We start from the raw sequence: 13,795 nt of genomic DNA on the forward strand, positions 1-13,795 counted from the left end.
TTGGATTCCATGATTTCTAAAGAGCTTTCAAACTATTAATTTTTTTCTTTGTATTAGTTCTTTTACTGGACTCTCATTCCACCTTCTGACATTTACTAAAAAAATAAAACACCAAACCTCAAGATGATTCTTCTTTAAGGGATCATTTTTCAAAGCAATGCCATATTTTTCCTTTTTGCAAGTAGATTGCTTTTTTTTTCTGATTGATTAATGTGTTACTGTTAATATATGTTCTTGTGCACATCTTTTTTAGTATTCAGACCGAAAACAAACAAACAAACACATAAAACAAAGCAAAACAAACAAACAAAAAAAACAATTCCTTTCTCTGGGGGTTGTTTAGCCTCTAAACCAGAAGGGGACAGTTATAGTTACCAAAGAATGAAATTGCTGGGACAATATCGGATCTCTTAATTATATGTTTCACAACAGTTGATGTCTTACATCCATGGAATGCAGGGAGACAATAACACCAAATACACCGTTCTGACAGCCATAAACATCAAGGGTGGCTGTTTGAGCAATATCAAGAAAGGCTCCAAAAGAGTCCATAGCCCAACCAAGAGTAGTTCCCACAGAAGATGGAAGAGTAGGTCCTTCCCCCTACACTTGAACCCTCTTCCTTCCCTCCAGCACCAGGATGAGTTTTCTTGGGGTACCTGAGTTCAATTCAACAATTTTTATTGAGAGCCCAGCATCCTTTTGGTTCATAACTGTCTCAGTAAACCAAGATGGGTTTTTTATTACATCTGGAAATAGATTAAAGCCAGATCCTATCTGCAGATATATGTAACATCTTTATGTCCCAAATTGAATTAGTGGCTACTGTTGAAAAACTGGGACAACAAATATACGAATCTGAATTTTCAGATCTCTTGAAAATTCATTGGATTTGGCACCACTGGGTTCTTATCCTACGAAGCAATCAGCAAGCCAAGTAGCAGCCTCCCACTTGAGAAAGGGTGTGTGTCCTTCAGCACTTTGTAATCCCACCCAACTCTATTGTGTTACATCCTGCCTCCCCTGCTCAATTACCCAACTTGCTACCTCTAACTAATTATGTCAAAGCATCAGGGGGCACCTATTAAGCACCCTGGAGGAGCTCGCAAACCAACTTATAAACCAGTTAATTACAGTGCAGCACAGAAAATAAGGTCATGGCATAGCACGGGGACTCTGCCCTGAGAAACTGGTTAGAAGTTCCCAAAAGGTCATGTTTAAGCTGGGTTTTGAAGGCTGAATATGAATTACTCAGGCAGTTGGGTTGGTGGGGAATAATGCAAACGGTCAAGTGGTACTGAAAGCATATAAAGGTCTTCTGCTGCGGATTAGCTGCCTGTTGCATATGTGACCCTCTCAAGCGAGCAACTACCTTTCCCATGAGTGATGCAGGTCTGTCTACTCAGGTCCTCCCATTCCTCCCTTCTGTCGAAACACCAGAGAAGTTTCACCTCTATCAGGAAGAGCTTGCCTGACTAATCCCCACTTACCTCCTGTTACTTCGACTAAGACAACACTCCAATTTTGGAATAACTAGTTACCTGAAGGTGATTCTGTTATATGAGCTCTTTGTTTTGTTTTGGAACCTCTGACATTTGAAGAATAGACCAGCATTCCAAGCAACTACTGAATATCAAATACCTACATTGTGTACAGAACTCTGTCATATACATCATCCTTGACCCTAACAACAACCCAACTAAGAAAGAAGACAAACACAAATAAACTAAAAACAGAGAATACAGTCATAAACGTTTATTAAGTGCCTGGTATTCACAATTTTTCAAATCCCTCCATCCATCTAACACTCACTGAGCACTAAACTAGGGCCAGGCACTGCGCTTGGCACTTGGAAATAGAGACACTAAAATATATAGGCTAGCAAGTGACATGGGTAAATAAACCCATTACAATAAGTTTCCTACCACAGCAATGTTCAAAGTACAGCAACAACTTGTAGAAAGGAGTGTCGACTGCTCCCAGGGATACTGGGCAGGTATGGAGAAGAAAAGCTCGAGCTGCTTATCTTGTTTTTTACTTCTTACAGCATTTTACAACAGACACAAAAATACAGAGATTAGTACAACAAATTACCATGTACCCATAATCTGGCTTTAACAATTAGTAACTCAGAGCCACTTTTGATTCATTTATACCCCCACCTGCTTCCCTCCATCCCTTTGTTTTGTTTTGAAGCCAATCTTAGACATCTTTATCATTTCAACCATAAATACTAGGCTGCATTTGAAGAAGGAACTGGAAATGTCTGAACCTTCCACTAGTAACATCCTTCTTCCCATTTATTCTTCTGCCAGTGACTCTACCAGAGTTAAATACTGATTCCTGCCAGTGACTCCAAAGCCTTAGGTGGTTCAAGACCAAGACCCATGACTCTATTGGAGTCTTTGAGTTGGCTAAAGTAAAAGACTGAGCTGACCCAGTGAAAACCCCATCCTGCCTTATCCGGAGTACTGACCATATTCTTCTCATCCTTGGTCATTAAATTGCTAATTCTTTAGAAGCTTACTGAGCACGTGTACAAAATGGTGGCTACATTCTATATTCCCATGTGCCCTCAGCAACCTCTGGGAAAACTTTAGACAGGTCATCTGATCCAGAGGTGCTTCCTGGCAAAATTGTACATCTGGCGTCTATAGCTTCCACCCCATTCAGCGTTTCCTATCACTCTCTGAAAGGTACCAACATTCTCGCAATTACTCAATCCAGAACATTATCCCCCTCTCTCAGAATTCTGTCTGCTTTTTTAAAGTCATCCACTATTGTCCACCTCCAACATCACCCTTCCATCCAGGCCACCGTTCCCTTCCCTCAAGTACAATATTTAAGCATCATTCTACGTTTAGCAACAACCTCCCTCCCCCCCATTCTCCACCCCTGCTCAAAGCCCTTTCATGGTTCTTAACACCTACAGAAATCAAGACCAACCTCCCCACCATAGCCAAGGAGGCCTTGCAAAATTTAAGACCTGCCGCTTTCTTCAGCTTTATCTGCTACATTTCCCCGCTACGTCACAACCAAAACGCTCTTTCAGGGCCTGTTTTGTAGGGTCTCTGTGCTCTTACCTGGGAAGCGGTTTTTCTCTAATGAAAGCTATACCTACTGCGCCCTTGCTTACTTTACAATGCGCTATCTCATGAGTCCACAACAATACTAAGAAGTCATCATCTTCAGTTTGCAGATGGAGAAATTGAGGATGGGGACCTTACCCATGGTAACACAGCTAGCGAGCAGAAAAACCAAGAATCGGGGCTCCAGAAGCCACCGGCTTAACCACAGAGCCCTTGCTTACACGCTCAACACTCCATCGTTGTAGCTCTCTCTCTCTTAGAGATGGACAGCCCCTGGCTACGTAGGGCCGGGAACGGGGGTGGGGTGGTGGGGGGGGGTCGACGGAGCAACGAGGCTTATGATTGGCTGCCTCCGGGTACGGTAGTAGAGAGGGCGGGAGAGAGGGCGCGGGGGCGTCGCGGAGAGATGACGTAATGACGCGGCTCCTTAAAGATGCCGGCCCCTCGCACTCCGGATGGCGCAGGCGCGTTTTGGGAGCTCGCGCTTGTACACAGAACGCTCAAAGCCGGGCCGAGCGGGCGCGCGCGTGCGCGCGGACTGTGCAGTCGGGGCGCGCGCCGGACGAGGACCGCTCCAAGGGTCCCGCGGGGCAGCGTCTGGAGCGGGTTGAGCTAGCTGACTAGCCGGCACCACGATGGCTGAGGGCAGTGCCGTGTCCGACCCTCAGCATGCCGCGCGCCTGCTGCGAGCGCTCAGCTCTTTCCGCGAGGAGTCCCGCTTCTGCGACGCGCACCTGGTCCTCGACGGAGAGGAGATCCCGGTGCAGAAGAACATCCTGGCAGCGGCCAGTCCGTACATCAGGTGAGGAGGGGGCCGGGCGGGGCCGCATTGCCCAGAGCCTGGGGGCGGAGCGGGCCGGGCGGGGCACTGGAGTCCCTGTCCCCACCCCTCAGCTGCCGGAGTCCCCCTGGTCACCGTTCAGCGCGGGGTCCCTCCCGTCACACATTCCTGCGGGCCCCCATGACAGCTGCTGTGGCTTCGCCTACCTACAGACCAGGCCCCTCACGGGTCCCCCCCCCGCCCCCCGGAGTTGACCCCGGACCCAGGCCACAGTCCTCCGCCCTCTCTCCGATTCTCACAGCCCGGCGCTCGCCGCGGCCTCCGATCCCCGGAGGCCTCCAGATTCCCCCAGACGCAGTCCTGGGCCGGCCGGGGCGACCTGCACCCGCGAGCAGGGCGGGGCCGCAGCTGGGAAGAGCCGTCCCCTCCGCCGGGCCCAGTCCGCGGATCCCGGCTGAAGTTTGCCGCCGCTCGCCTCCAAACCGACGCATAGTCTCCCGGACCAGGGGCAGGGAGCGCCCCTCCTGCGGAGAAGCCAAACAACCTGCACCCCCGGTGTAGGCAGAGGGAAAACCTTCTTGGATCTGCTCCTTAGAATAGGCGATCTGACCCCCCAAGGCCCAAGTTCTTGTTCTATGAGTCTTTTCCACTCCCTGTGGGAACTCCTTTTAAAAGAAGGGCTGTGTGTTGTAGATATGTTAAAGTAAGATGCAGTGAATTTTAAAAAACAGTATAATTCTCAGAATGCGGTTCAACTGGAGAACCAGGAGGTTTTAGCGACTCAGGGCACTTTAAAACTTCAGTAAAACGTAGTTTAACTTGATTTTCCATCTCAACTAACCAAGTTAAAGGTTGATAAGATGGTGCTTAACCAAGTGTATCAGATCTTGCAGGGGGCGGTTAACTTACAGCAACTTTCTTGCAAACTGGGTTGCTCTTTTAATAAAAGAAAAAAATGCTAAAAGCTGGAAACACTGCACAATAAGCTGATTAAATATAGACTAATAGTGGAGAATGTCACTAAAATTGACAGGTTACAAAAAGGAAAATGATGTGTACTGCATCCTTAGTGCTCTGTCCTAGCAGAACTAAGCACACAAACTACGTTTTAACCTTTGCATTAGGAGACATTCGTGCTAACTCAGAAGCAGATCAAGTGTTCTTGTAACTTCTTCTGGCTCTCGCTTTTGTAAATCCATTTGCACTTTGTGGATTTAAAGGTGTTGTGGAGGCAGGGGGGAGGGAAGGTCTTCCTTACTAGGGGATTTGATTGCCAATATGACAGCTCATAGCTGGCAGTTCAGAGGTTTGAGCAATCAGTCTCAAATTGGAATCAGCAGGCCACAGACTTCCCGGTATCCAGTGCTCTGTTTGGGGAAATGCTTAGGAAAACTACTCAAATGCATTATTGTTGTAATTCTTTAAATGGCATCCAGCCGACTTAAAAGAAAACCTTAAATCTCAAACACATGCTCTCTATCCCGTTTTCTTGCTTTATTTTTCTCCACAGCATTTACCACTATAATGCACCCTATATTTTACTTATTTACTTTGTTGATCTTCCCCAACCACAATGTAAGCTCAGTGAGGCCAGGGATTTTTCTTTTGTTCATTATTGTGTCCCTGGCAGCCAGAAAAAATAGAGCCTGGTGGTTTAGCAAATGCGTTGAATGAGTGACTGCCTGTCTTTCTACCACCACAGATTGGGCATTAGAGGGTTGGCTCTGTTACATTCCCATTTCAGATACTCAGTTATTCCTAATTGAGAAGAGCATGGGACCTGCATTTTCTTTCAATCTTTTATACTTACCACTGTGAGTTCTGGTAGGTGACTTGATCTGGGCTTCAACTCATTATAAATGAGAGATAAAATGTGTCTTCGTCTCATTTAATCTTTGACCCACCCTGTGAAGGTAATTTAATAGTGCTTTGAACATCTCACAGGTCTGCACATAGGTCTATAAAGATGGTAGTATTCATTGCTATATCTGCTGAATTAAGAAAGGCGGGGTATCCACTTGTGACATGGTGGCACATAATGCGAATATTTAGTAATGTGAAATATTACTTATTTATAACAGTAATTTAAGTGTGAAATATTGCTAATCAAAATAGGAGAGCCAAAGGGACTTAAGATCTCCTCTACTCCAATTCTGTTACTTTCCAAATAAGATAATGGGCTCAGTGGACATTAGTGACTTACCATGAGGTTGCTTGTATTTAATGGCTGAACTAAGATTAGATGCCACAGTAATGAAGCTTGTCTCCTACTCATTTACCACACAAAGTTACAGGATTACTCGTATTTAACTATTCTTTGTGTAAACTCTACTACTTACTTACAAGGTTTTGATACTAATCTTTTCAAGTACTTTGACATACTGTCTCATTTTGATTTAAATTTTCAACCATCTTGTGCAATAGGTAGGGCAGATATTTTTGACATTTTACGAATCAGTCAATTTGTGTTTTTTTTTTTCAGTAACTAATTGCTTTAAGATTTTTTTGGCTTTTGAATTGGTAGAATATTCTTGAGTAGTCTTTTAAAATTATCAATCTCAAAGCCACTTACAAATAATTTGACTAATCTGTATTATTAGTTAGAAACAATCTGTTTAGTAATTTTTGATACCAATGATAACTGAACTATTTTATAATATATGATTTGTTTGAACAGAACTTTATATTGAAACAATGAATTTATATGTTCTGTAATTTGATGTTTCTTAATTTCCTTTTTGAAGCTTAAGTATTGAGGTCTGTGATATCATTAATATATGAATTGGGTGTTCAAAAGTTTGGTAGTCTGAAGTTTTATAAAAATGTTTAATGTCTTTAGTTAGCTTAGTTTTAGTAACTGTCATAAGTCTCTGAAGTGTGATTTGGAAACAATGTTATATATTGCTCAACAAAGGGAACCAATCCAACTTTGTCAAACTGAGAATTAAAGCAACTCATTTGGCATAATTTCTACTTAATATAGATAGAAAAGTTTTTTTATCTTATGGGTTTAATCTTTTCCTGTGCTTTATCTTTGATTTAGCATTTGTTTTTCCTTCTGTCTTAGCTATCATACCACACTAGAAAGACTTTTGGTATAAAAGGAAAAAGCCAGAAAACTCAACTTAAGTAACAAAACCCTAATGATAACCTGAAGAAAAGTTGTGTAGAGTATGTGTCATGCAGCCTTAGGATACAGATGTTACGGAAAGGCTGGCAGGCGGGACCTTCCGTAGTCAGTCCATCATTCAATTCAGTACGCCCTCTCCCGGATTTTTCCTCATTTTGATCCCTGAATGACACTTTTTCCTTTGTTTTGTTGGTAAAACTAAATCTTAATGTAGCTGACAACCTTCAAGAATGCTGAAATTGAATTCATGGCCGTAAGGACCCACAGAATCTTTTCTTTCTCAGCAACCCTGAGACCTTCTGGGAAAGGTTCCCTGAGGCTTAAGGGAAATTTCCCTTTCTTTTGAATATTGCAAAGTTTGCTTCATGTCTGAGGCTCTTCTGATTCTGGCACAATCCCATTAGTTCGATGTGGAGTTCAGACTCCTTTCTTTCATGAGCTGTGTGGTTCTTGTGGAGTAATGTATGTGAAAAGGATTTGAAAATGAATTGCTGTATGATTTTGCAGTAACATTATAGTGGCTCTGTACATATCCTCTTCTGTATTCATTTTTGAGAATTTTAGTTTTTCTGGGGATCTGTTGGAATATTAGTTTGGAGAGAAAGAGTCCCAGGATTTTTGGATTTTGATGAACCAGCCAACAATAAGAATGGCAGTTTCCCCCTCTTTGTTTTTTGAGAAAAAGCTGCTTTAGTGAGGGTTGAGTGAAGACATTGGGCCTAGAATCCAGCCTAGGTCACATTGGATGCCTTTTCTGGGACTTAGTTTCCTCATGTGTAAAGAAAGGTTGATTGGGCAACAGGAACAGCAAAGCCCCTGTAAGTCTAAATTATGTTGCTGTATGCTGTTTTTGTTTTGCTTTGTATGTATATGTTGTGAAGAGGGGTCTGTTGCTGTTCTTACAGCTTTATTGTATTATTTAAGTTTTGTTTTACATTGACATTAAAGCATTTCCTTTGTCCTGTCATACAGGACTTGGTTGGGTACTCTCCTATATAAACCCATCCTTATAGAGTTGTTTTGTAACAAGTATGTATTTTATACTGTTAATCCAGACGTATTCCAAGGCCTAATTATTGATGAGCGTGGTTTTCCATTTAAATATAAAATTTGACGTGTGGATAATGCTGATGCAACTACTTAAGGAGACTAATATGATCTCTGTAGGAGTCCAAGTTTCATAGTAACATAGAAACTATTATCCTCTCTTTGGGTACCTGAAATTTGCCCTGTAATTTATGGGCACCAAAGTCCATTAGTATTGTCTGCTGTGTGAAGGGCATGCTGTTAGTCCCCAAGTCCCTTTTCTTCCTCTTGTGCTGTGAGTTTATAGTCACCTGTGTATATAGCAGCTCCTGAATGAGTGTCATAAAGATTTTGAATAGCGATTTTAGCTTACAACATTTTTTAGTGCTCAAGGGTTCAAGTTCAGGTAGAAGCTCCAAGTTCCAAGACTCTTCCTGGAAACCTGAGCATTTTTAAAATCGAATTGACTATACATGTCTTTTGCTGTGCTCTTATAGTGATGGGAAGGAAGGAAGTTGGGCCTAAATGTCTTTTAGTGGATCTAGACTTTGTTTTTATCCATCTGCTATAAGGCATCCTAACAACTGCTTAAAAGATGAAATAGATCCGGCAAGGCTTATAGTCACATGGTTGAAAATGATTTTTTCTCTTCTTTCCTCTCTTCCTCCTCTATTTTCTCCTTCTTTTCCTTTTCAGTATTTGTAATCATGTGTGATTAAACCCTGTTCTTATATGAGTTTTTCAAAAGTGATAGTAAAGTATGTTCAGTTGCAGAAGATCAAAGCAGTATTTTCTCTGGGCTTCTAAGGAAACTAAGCATTTATAAATTGGAGCTCTAAATTTAACAGATGACTCATGTCAGCTTAAAGTTATTTGTTTATTTACATAAGACAGCAATTGCCACTGTTAGTAGCAGTGAATGCTCTAATTCTGGAGTTTTTGGAAGGTTTCAAATGATGAAACAAATCAATAAAATTCTTGTTAGACTAGTGAATGTAACAGTGAAGTATCGAATGTTTGGATTTATTGTAGAACTTTAGAGAGGATTATTTTGTGTAATAGTAATGTGATAGAAATAAAACCTACTTTAACGAATACTAATTGATAAGTCCTCACTCTTCTATCTTTGCCCTTAGACTTCTGCCTCTTCTTACAATTTGTATTTTCCCTTATAAGTCCTCTTCAGTGTTCTTAGAGTAGTTTTTATTATATAATTTAGAGAGTCACGCAAAGTGCTTTTCCACATAGAAACACTGTTCTTTGGATTTAGATTTGAATAACATAGACTAAGCATCCAGATTACAAAACCACCTTAGTCTGTTGTTTAAAACCGTTTATTAATTTGTCTCATGATATCAAAGTGAGGCTCACAATCTATTTATAATCCATAAAGAAAACATAATTAGGACAAATAAGGAGTCATTTGGCTTATGAGTAAGTCCTTTGGGGAGCTGTATCATCCTTCTGAAGGATACAGGTCTGTCATTTTCTGTACTGAAACTGTGATAGAAGTGAATGATTTGTGAGTTAGAATTCTAGGTTAAGGGTGGAGAAGCAGGGGTGTGGGTGCGATAAGTGGCGGGGTATGGTTGCAACTTTGCATTCGAGTGCTTGCCATGAGTTCTTTGCCTCCTAAGACATGACGAGTCCAAAATGGGAAGGGAATCAAAGGCTCACGTAAAGGTGACAGCTGTAGCTCTGTGGAGAGTCAAGATCGTTTGTCCATCTAAATGCCCTCCAATGCTTAGCCAGGGTCCTTGACCCCTGTGCTCAGAAGAGCAGATTGAAGTCCTCTTTCTAAGTATTTATTGCCAAAGAGCAACTTAGCCATAAAGTGATGATCTAATGCTTACTGCTTCTATTTCTCTGTGGGAATAAATTATAATATTTTCCCTCTATTCAGAAATATGAGAAAAATAGAGTACTTTGGGAAAATAAGATCTTGGTGAAATATTTTGTTAGATAAAACAGTTAGCCTTCAAGCAATAAAGCTTTGAGAAGCAGTGTATATCATAAATGGAAGATGGAAGGACTGGTTTTTAAAAATAGGCTGTTGAATAATGGAATATAGAGCAATAAAATGTCCTATGTTTTCCTTTTTAGAATTAATGTGCTATTGGCTATAGAACCTTAAATGTATATTTTCGCTTATAGGTATTTTGAGATTCTCTCCGCTATTGAGTAGTTCTGTATCTTTTTAGTAACAATTCTAAAGACCATTTGATGCTCGTGATTTTTTACGTTAACATGGTAAATGAGTAGAAATATTGTAAAACACAGTTTTATATCAATCTGTCCCCGAACTGGAGGAAACCTCATCTCTAGGATGTGAAGTTGATATGTCTCTTCTAACATGTAGAGCACAGTCATTCACTGGAAGTAGCTGGAAGTTTGAGGAAAGCAGGATTGTAAAGAGCAGTAAGAATCCTTAGAAAGAAAGGTCATTGATAATCGTTTCCTGTTCTCTCCCTGCCATAGCCCACTTCTGCTTCAGGGATGAAATTGGAGGCCAGCTGGACCCTTCATCTTCTTATAACCTTCCATTTGGTTAGTAAAAGGAAGAACTTTTCACAGACATTCAGCTTGTCTCCCTACACTAAAGCTAGCATGGGAAGTGTAGACTTACCCTAGCAGACGAGAGACTTCTCTTTGGGTGTGATTTGTTTGCTTGCTTGCTAACTTGTTTATTTATTTTCTTGCCTGGCTTCTTAACAGTACTGACTTGTGGGAGCAGAGCTACCAACTTTGTCCTCTGCCTGAAAATGATAATCCCCAGTGTTGGCAGGGAGGGAGTGCAATTCTCATTGTCATCACCTCCTGCAGCGGGGCAGGGACAGAGTAGTTGCTTTCCTTCCTTTGTGTACCATCTTCTTTCCTACTGATAGAAAAGGGGTTTATGAAAATATTCCCCTCAGTCACAGCCGTTGCCACATTCTTTAGGAATGTCATCACCGCCTTAACCCATATGCTGGTGGGATTGTGCTTATCATTAATAAATTACAGTTCAGAAATTAGCATCATCTAAATGTATTGAAGTATACTGTGTATTAATTCATCATAGATGCATTTCCCAATAAAGGGACCTTATGTAATTAGCATTAACTATTTAGGGGCTTAATTATAGGTTTTCATTCATTCAGCAAATACACAGGACTTAACTCAGTATCAGCAGCAGTAGGTGCTGGGGAGACAGTGGTGACAAGAGACAGACAAGGAGCTTACATTTCAGTAGTTTACAGAACACTGTGCCTTCCAAGGCTCTGCTTTCTCTCTTGTGTGCTGGCTGCCATTTGAGTGTGTGTTATCTCCCACAAACAGTGTCAAAACCGAAACTGAGTATGTGGAGACTTAAGTCACTCAACTTCTTTGTTCTGTCTCCATGAGGCTGGTAAAGGAAATAAACATAAAACTAACAGTTTTTAAATTATTTTTGATGTTCACTTCATTTTTCAATACTGTATATCCTAGTATTGTGTGGTGGTATCTGAATTTTAAGAATGGGGAAAGAATAGATTTGCTTTGCTTTTGGAGTAGACACTTCTGAAAGTCTGCTTTAAAATATATTTCAATGACTCATCTGATCATTCACTACTATATTAGTAACCCCAACTAACATTTACAGAAAGAACTTTTTAGAAGTGGAGAACATAGATTCTTGGTCAAGGTTCCTTAATATGCTTGTTCATTCACTAACCTTTTTGTGCACTTATGTACCGCACTGCCTTGAGCCTGGCAGACAGAGCTCCAGCGTCTATGGAGTCCAGCTGGGGAGGCAGACAGTGGAGAAGTCTCATTACAGAGATGTAAGGGGTGGACACGGTTGCTGCTGTAAATGAGTGAGGGTAACACAACTGTGAGGAAGTGTCACTTAAACTGAGATCTGGAGGAGGAGGAAGATTCAAGGGGAGCAGAGCTGGGGTTGGGGAGCCACAGGGAACAGAAGTGCTGTGGCCTGGAGACAGGAACAGGTTGACACACTTAGGGGCAGAAGAGCACCAGCATGATGAGACGATGACCAGTGGGTAGAGTGGCATGACACAGGGTCAGAGGGGTGAGTTTAGGTTGGCACCGAGTTTAGGTTGGCACTTAAACTGCTGCTCCCTAGTTACTTTCCCTGTAACATTTCCCTGAGTTGCTGAATGTGTACTGAGAGTTGGCTGGGGACGCGGCAAGGTATGGGAAAGAGACCCATAAAAATCTTGCAACTTACTTTTGTCTGGAGAGAGTTTAGGTTTTATTTTAAGAATTATGGGTAGACATTGCTGGGGTATAAGAAAGAAAAGGTGTAGAAAGAAAAGGATGACTTGGACAAGGGTTTGTCAGTGGAGTTGGAGTGAAGTAGCTGGGTTAGAAATGTTAGCAATGGGACTTGCCGGCGAGAAAGAGGAAAGACCAAGGAGAGGGTAGTTTCACTTCCTTATTATCTCCAGGAAACACTGCTTACCATCACTTACTGGGAATATTAAATTCAGGACAGTTTGAAAGGTTCTGTAAAGTACAGATTTTTATTCACTTATTAAAGAATAGTACTAGTAACACGAATGGAGCTCTACCTTAAGGTAACAGTTGTATGTTTAAGGACTGGAAGGGGACGAGACTGGAATTGCTGACTGATTCAGATTAGCACAGCATGGTGATGTCCACTGGTGGATTTCAGGGATTAGGGAAGAAAGCAACTGGCAGTTCTTTGAATATGGGAACTAAAGATGAAGAAGAAGGAATAGATAATTGGTTTTGAACCTGGCTGCTTAAGCCAAGTAGGGAAGATAATCTGTCTTTGATGTGTTGAATTTGAGGTAATGTTGCTATATAAACACCTTAATTATACTCTTCTAGTTCTTGGACATTCTAAGGAGTGCTCTATATATCTATGAATATGTGTGTCCTTGCCTTTCTTGACCTCCTTGCTCTTTTCTCGCAGATTAATTCATAGTCATCCTTCAGGACTAGGCTCCAATATCCTCTTGTAACATTTTTTCCCATTCTGCCAAGCAACAACTCCCTCCCACAGGCCCCTTTAGTGTATTGCGTGTACCTTCAGTGTGCCTTCAGTGTGGCCTGTACCAGTCTTCTATTCAGTAGGGAGAAATAGAACAGACAGGCTGGTGCTTTTAAAGCCCTCATCTTTTATCTCTAGGGCCAGAGGCACTACATCCATTAGTGGAAATGCTGTACGGAAAGGAGTTGAGTTGACTGCAATCTGCAAGTAGCCATGAAGAACTAGATCAGAATTCAGGATACTGTATACACACTGCTTCTAAATAGGATTGATGTTTTTGCTCTAATGTTTTACCGTGTAGCTGAATATGGATTGGGAGCTGGGGGAAAGGGACAAAATAAAACCACCATACAACAGAGTTTAACTTAAACAAGAGAGTCTGCACATTGGACTGTTTCAGGTGGCACAGTCAGCTCCAACGGAGTCCATTTCTGGTGCCAAGAAACCTGGGAGAAAGGACCAAATTCTTTATTCAGAAGTAGCAGCTCCAGTGAGGGAGCGTTTGTTACAACGTGACTAAAGAATTCATTGAGAAGTATTTGTTCCCTTGACAACATTTTAGAAGGCGTTTTTCAGCTTCAAGTTGTTTGAAGAAGTTTATAATAGTAGATTGATTATAAATTAAGGAGGTGCCAGAAGTAAAAAGGTGGTTTTAAGATTGAGTTTAAAGATGCTCAAGTGAAGCTTATGCAGGAGCTGCCCTTCATTTATTAAAGGGAACCGAAATGGGGTGCATTTCAGCTGTTGTTATTTTGTGTGTGTTCTTTTGT

General features: G+C 41.6%; 1 protein-coding gene across 2 annotated transcripts in view; it reads left to right on the forward strand.

The window, feature by feature from the left end:
* The first annotated feature begins 3,567 nt into the window (after positions 1 to 3,567).
* Positions 3,568 to 13,795, forward strand: part of GAN (gigaxonin) — a 56,827-nt gene continuing 46,599 nt past the window's right edge. For both annotated transcript variants that reach the window (XR_001599535.2, XM_016165920.2), the window contains exon 1: positions 3,568 to 3,891. Coding sequence is in view for 1 of the 2 variants with exons in the window: in XM_016165920.2 (XP_016021406.1) it covers positions 3,725 to 3,891 (167 nt within the window). In the remaining variant the exon portion in view is untranslated. The remainder of the gene's footprint in view (positions 3,892 to 13,795) is intronic.

Source organism: Rousettus aegyptiacus, unplaced genomic scaffold, assembly GCF_014176215.1.
Source record: "Rousettus aegyptiacus isolate mRouAeg1 unplaced genomic scaffold, mRouAeg1.p scaffold_m13_p_14, whole genome shotgun sequence".
NCBI lineage: Eukaryota > Metazoa > Chordata > Mammalia > Chiroptera > Pteropodidae > Rousettus > Rousettus aegyptiacus.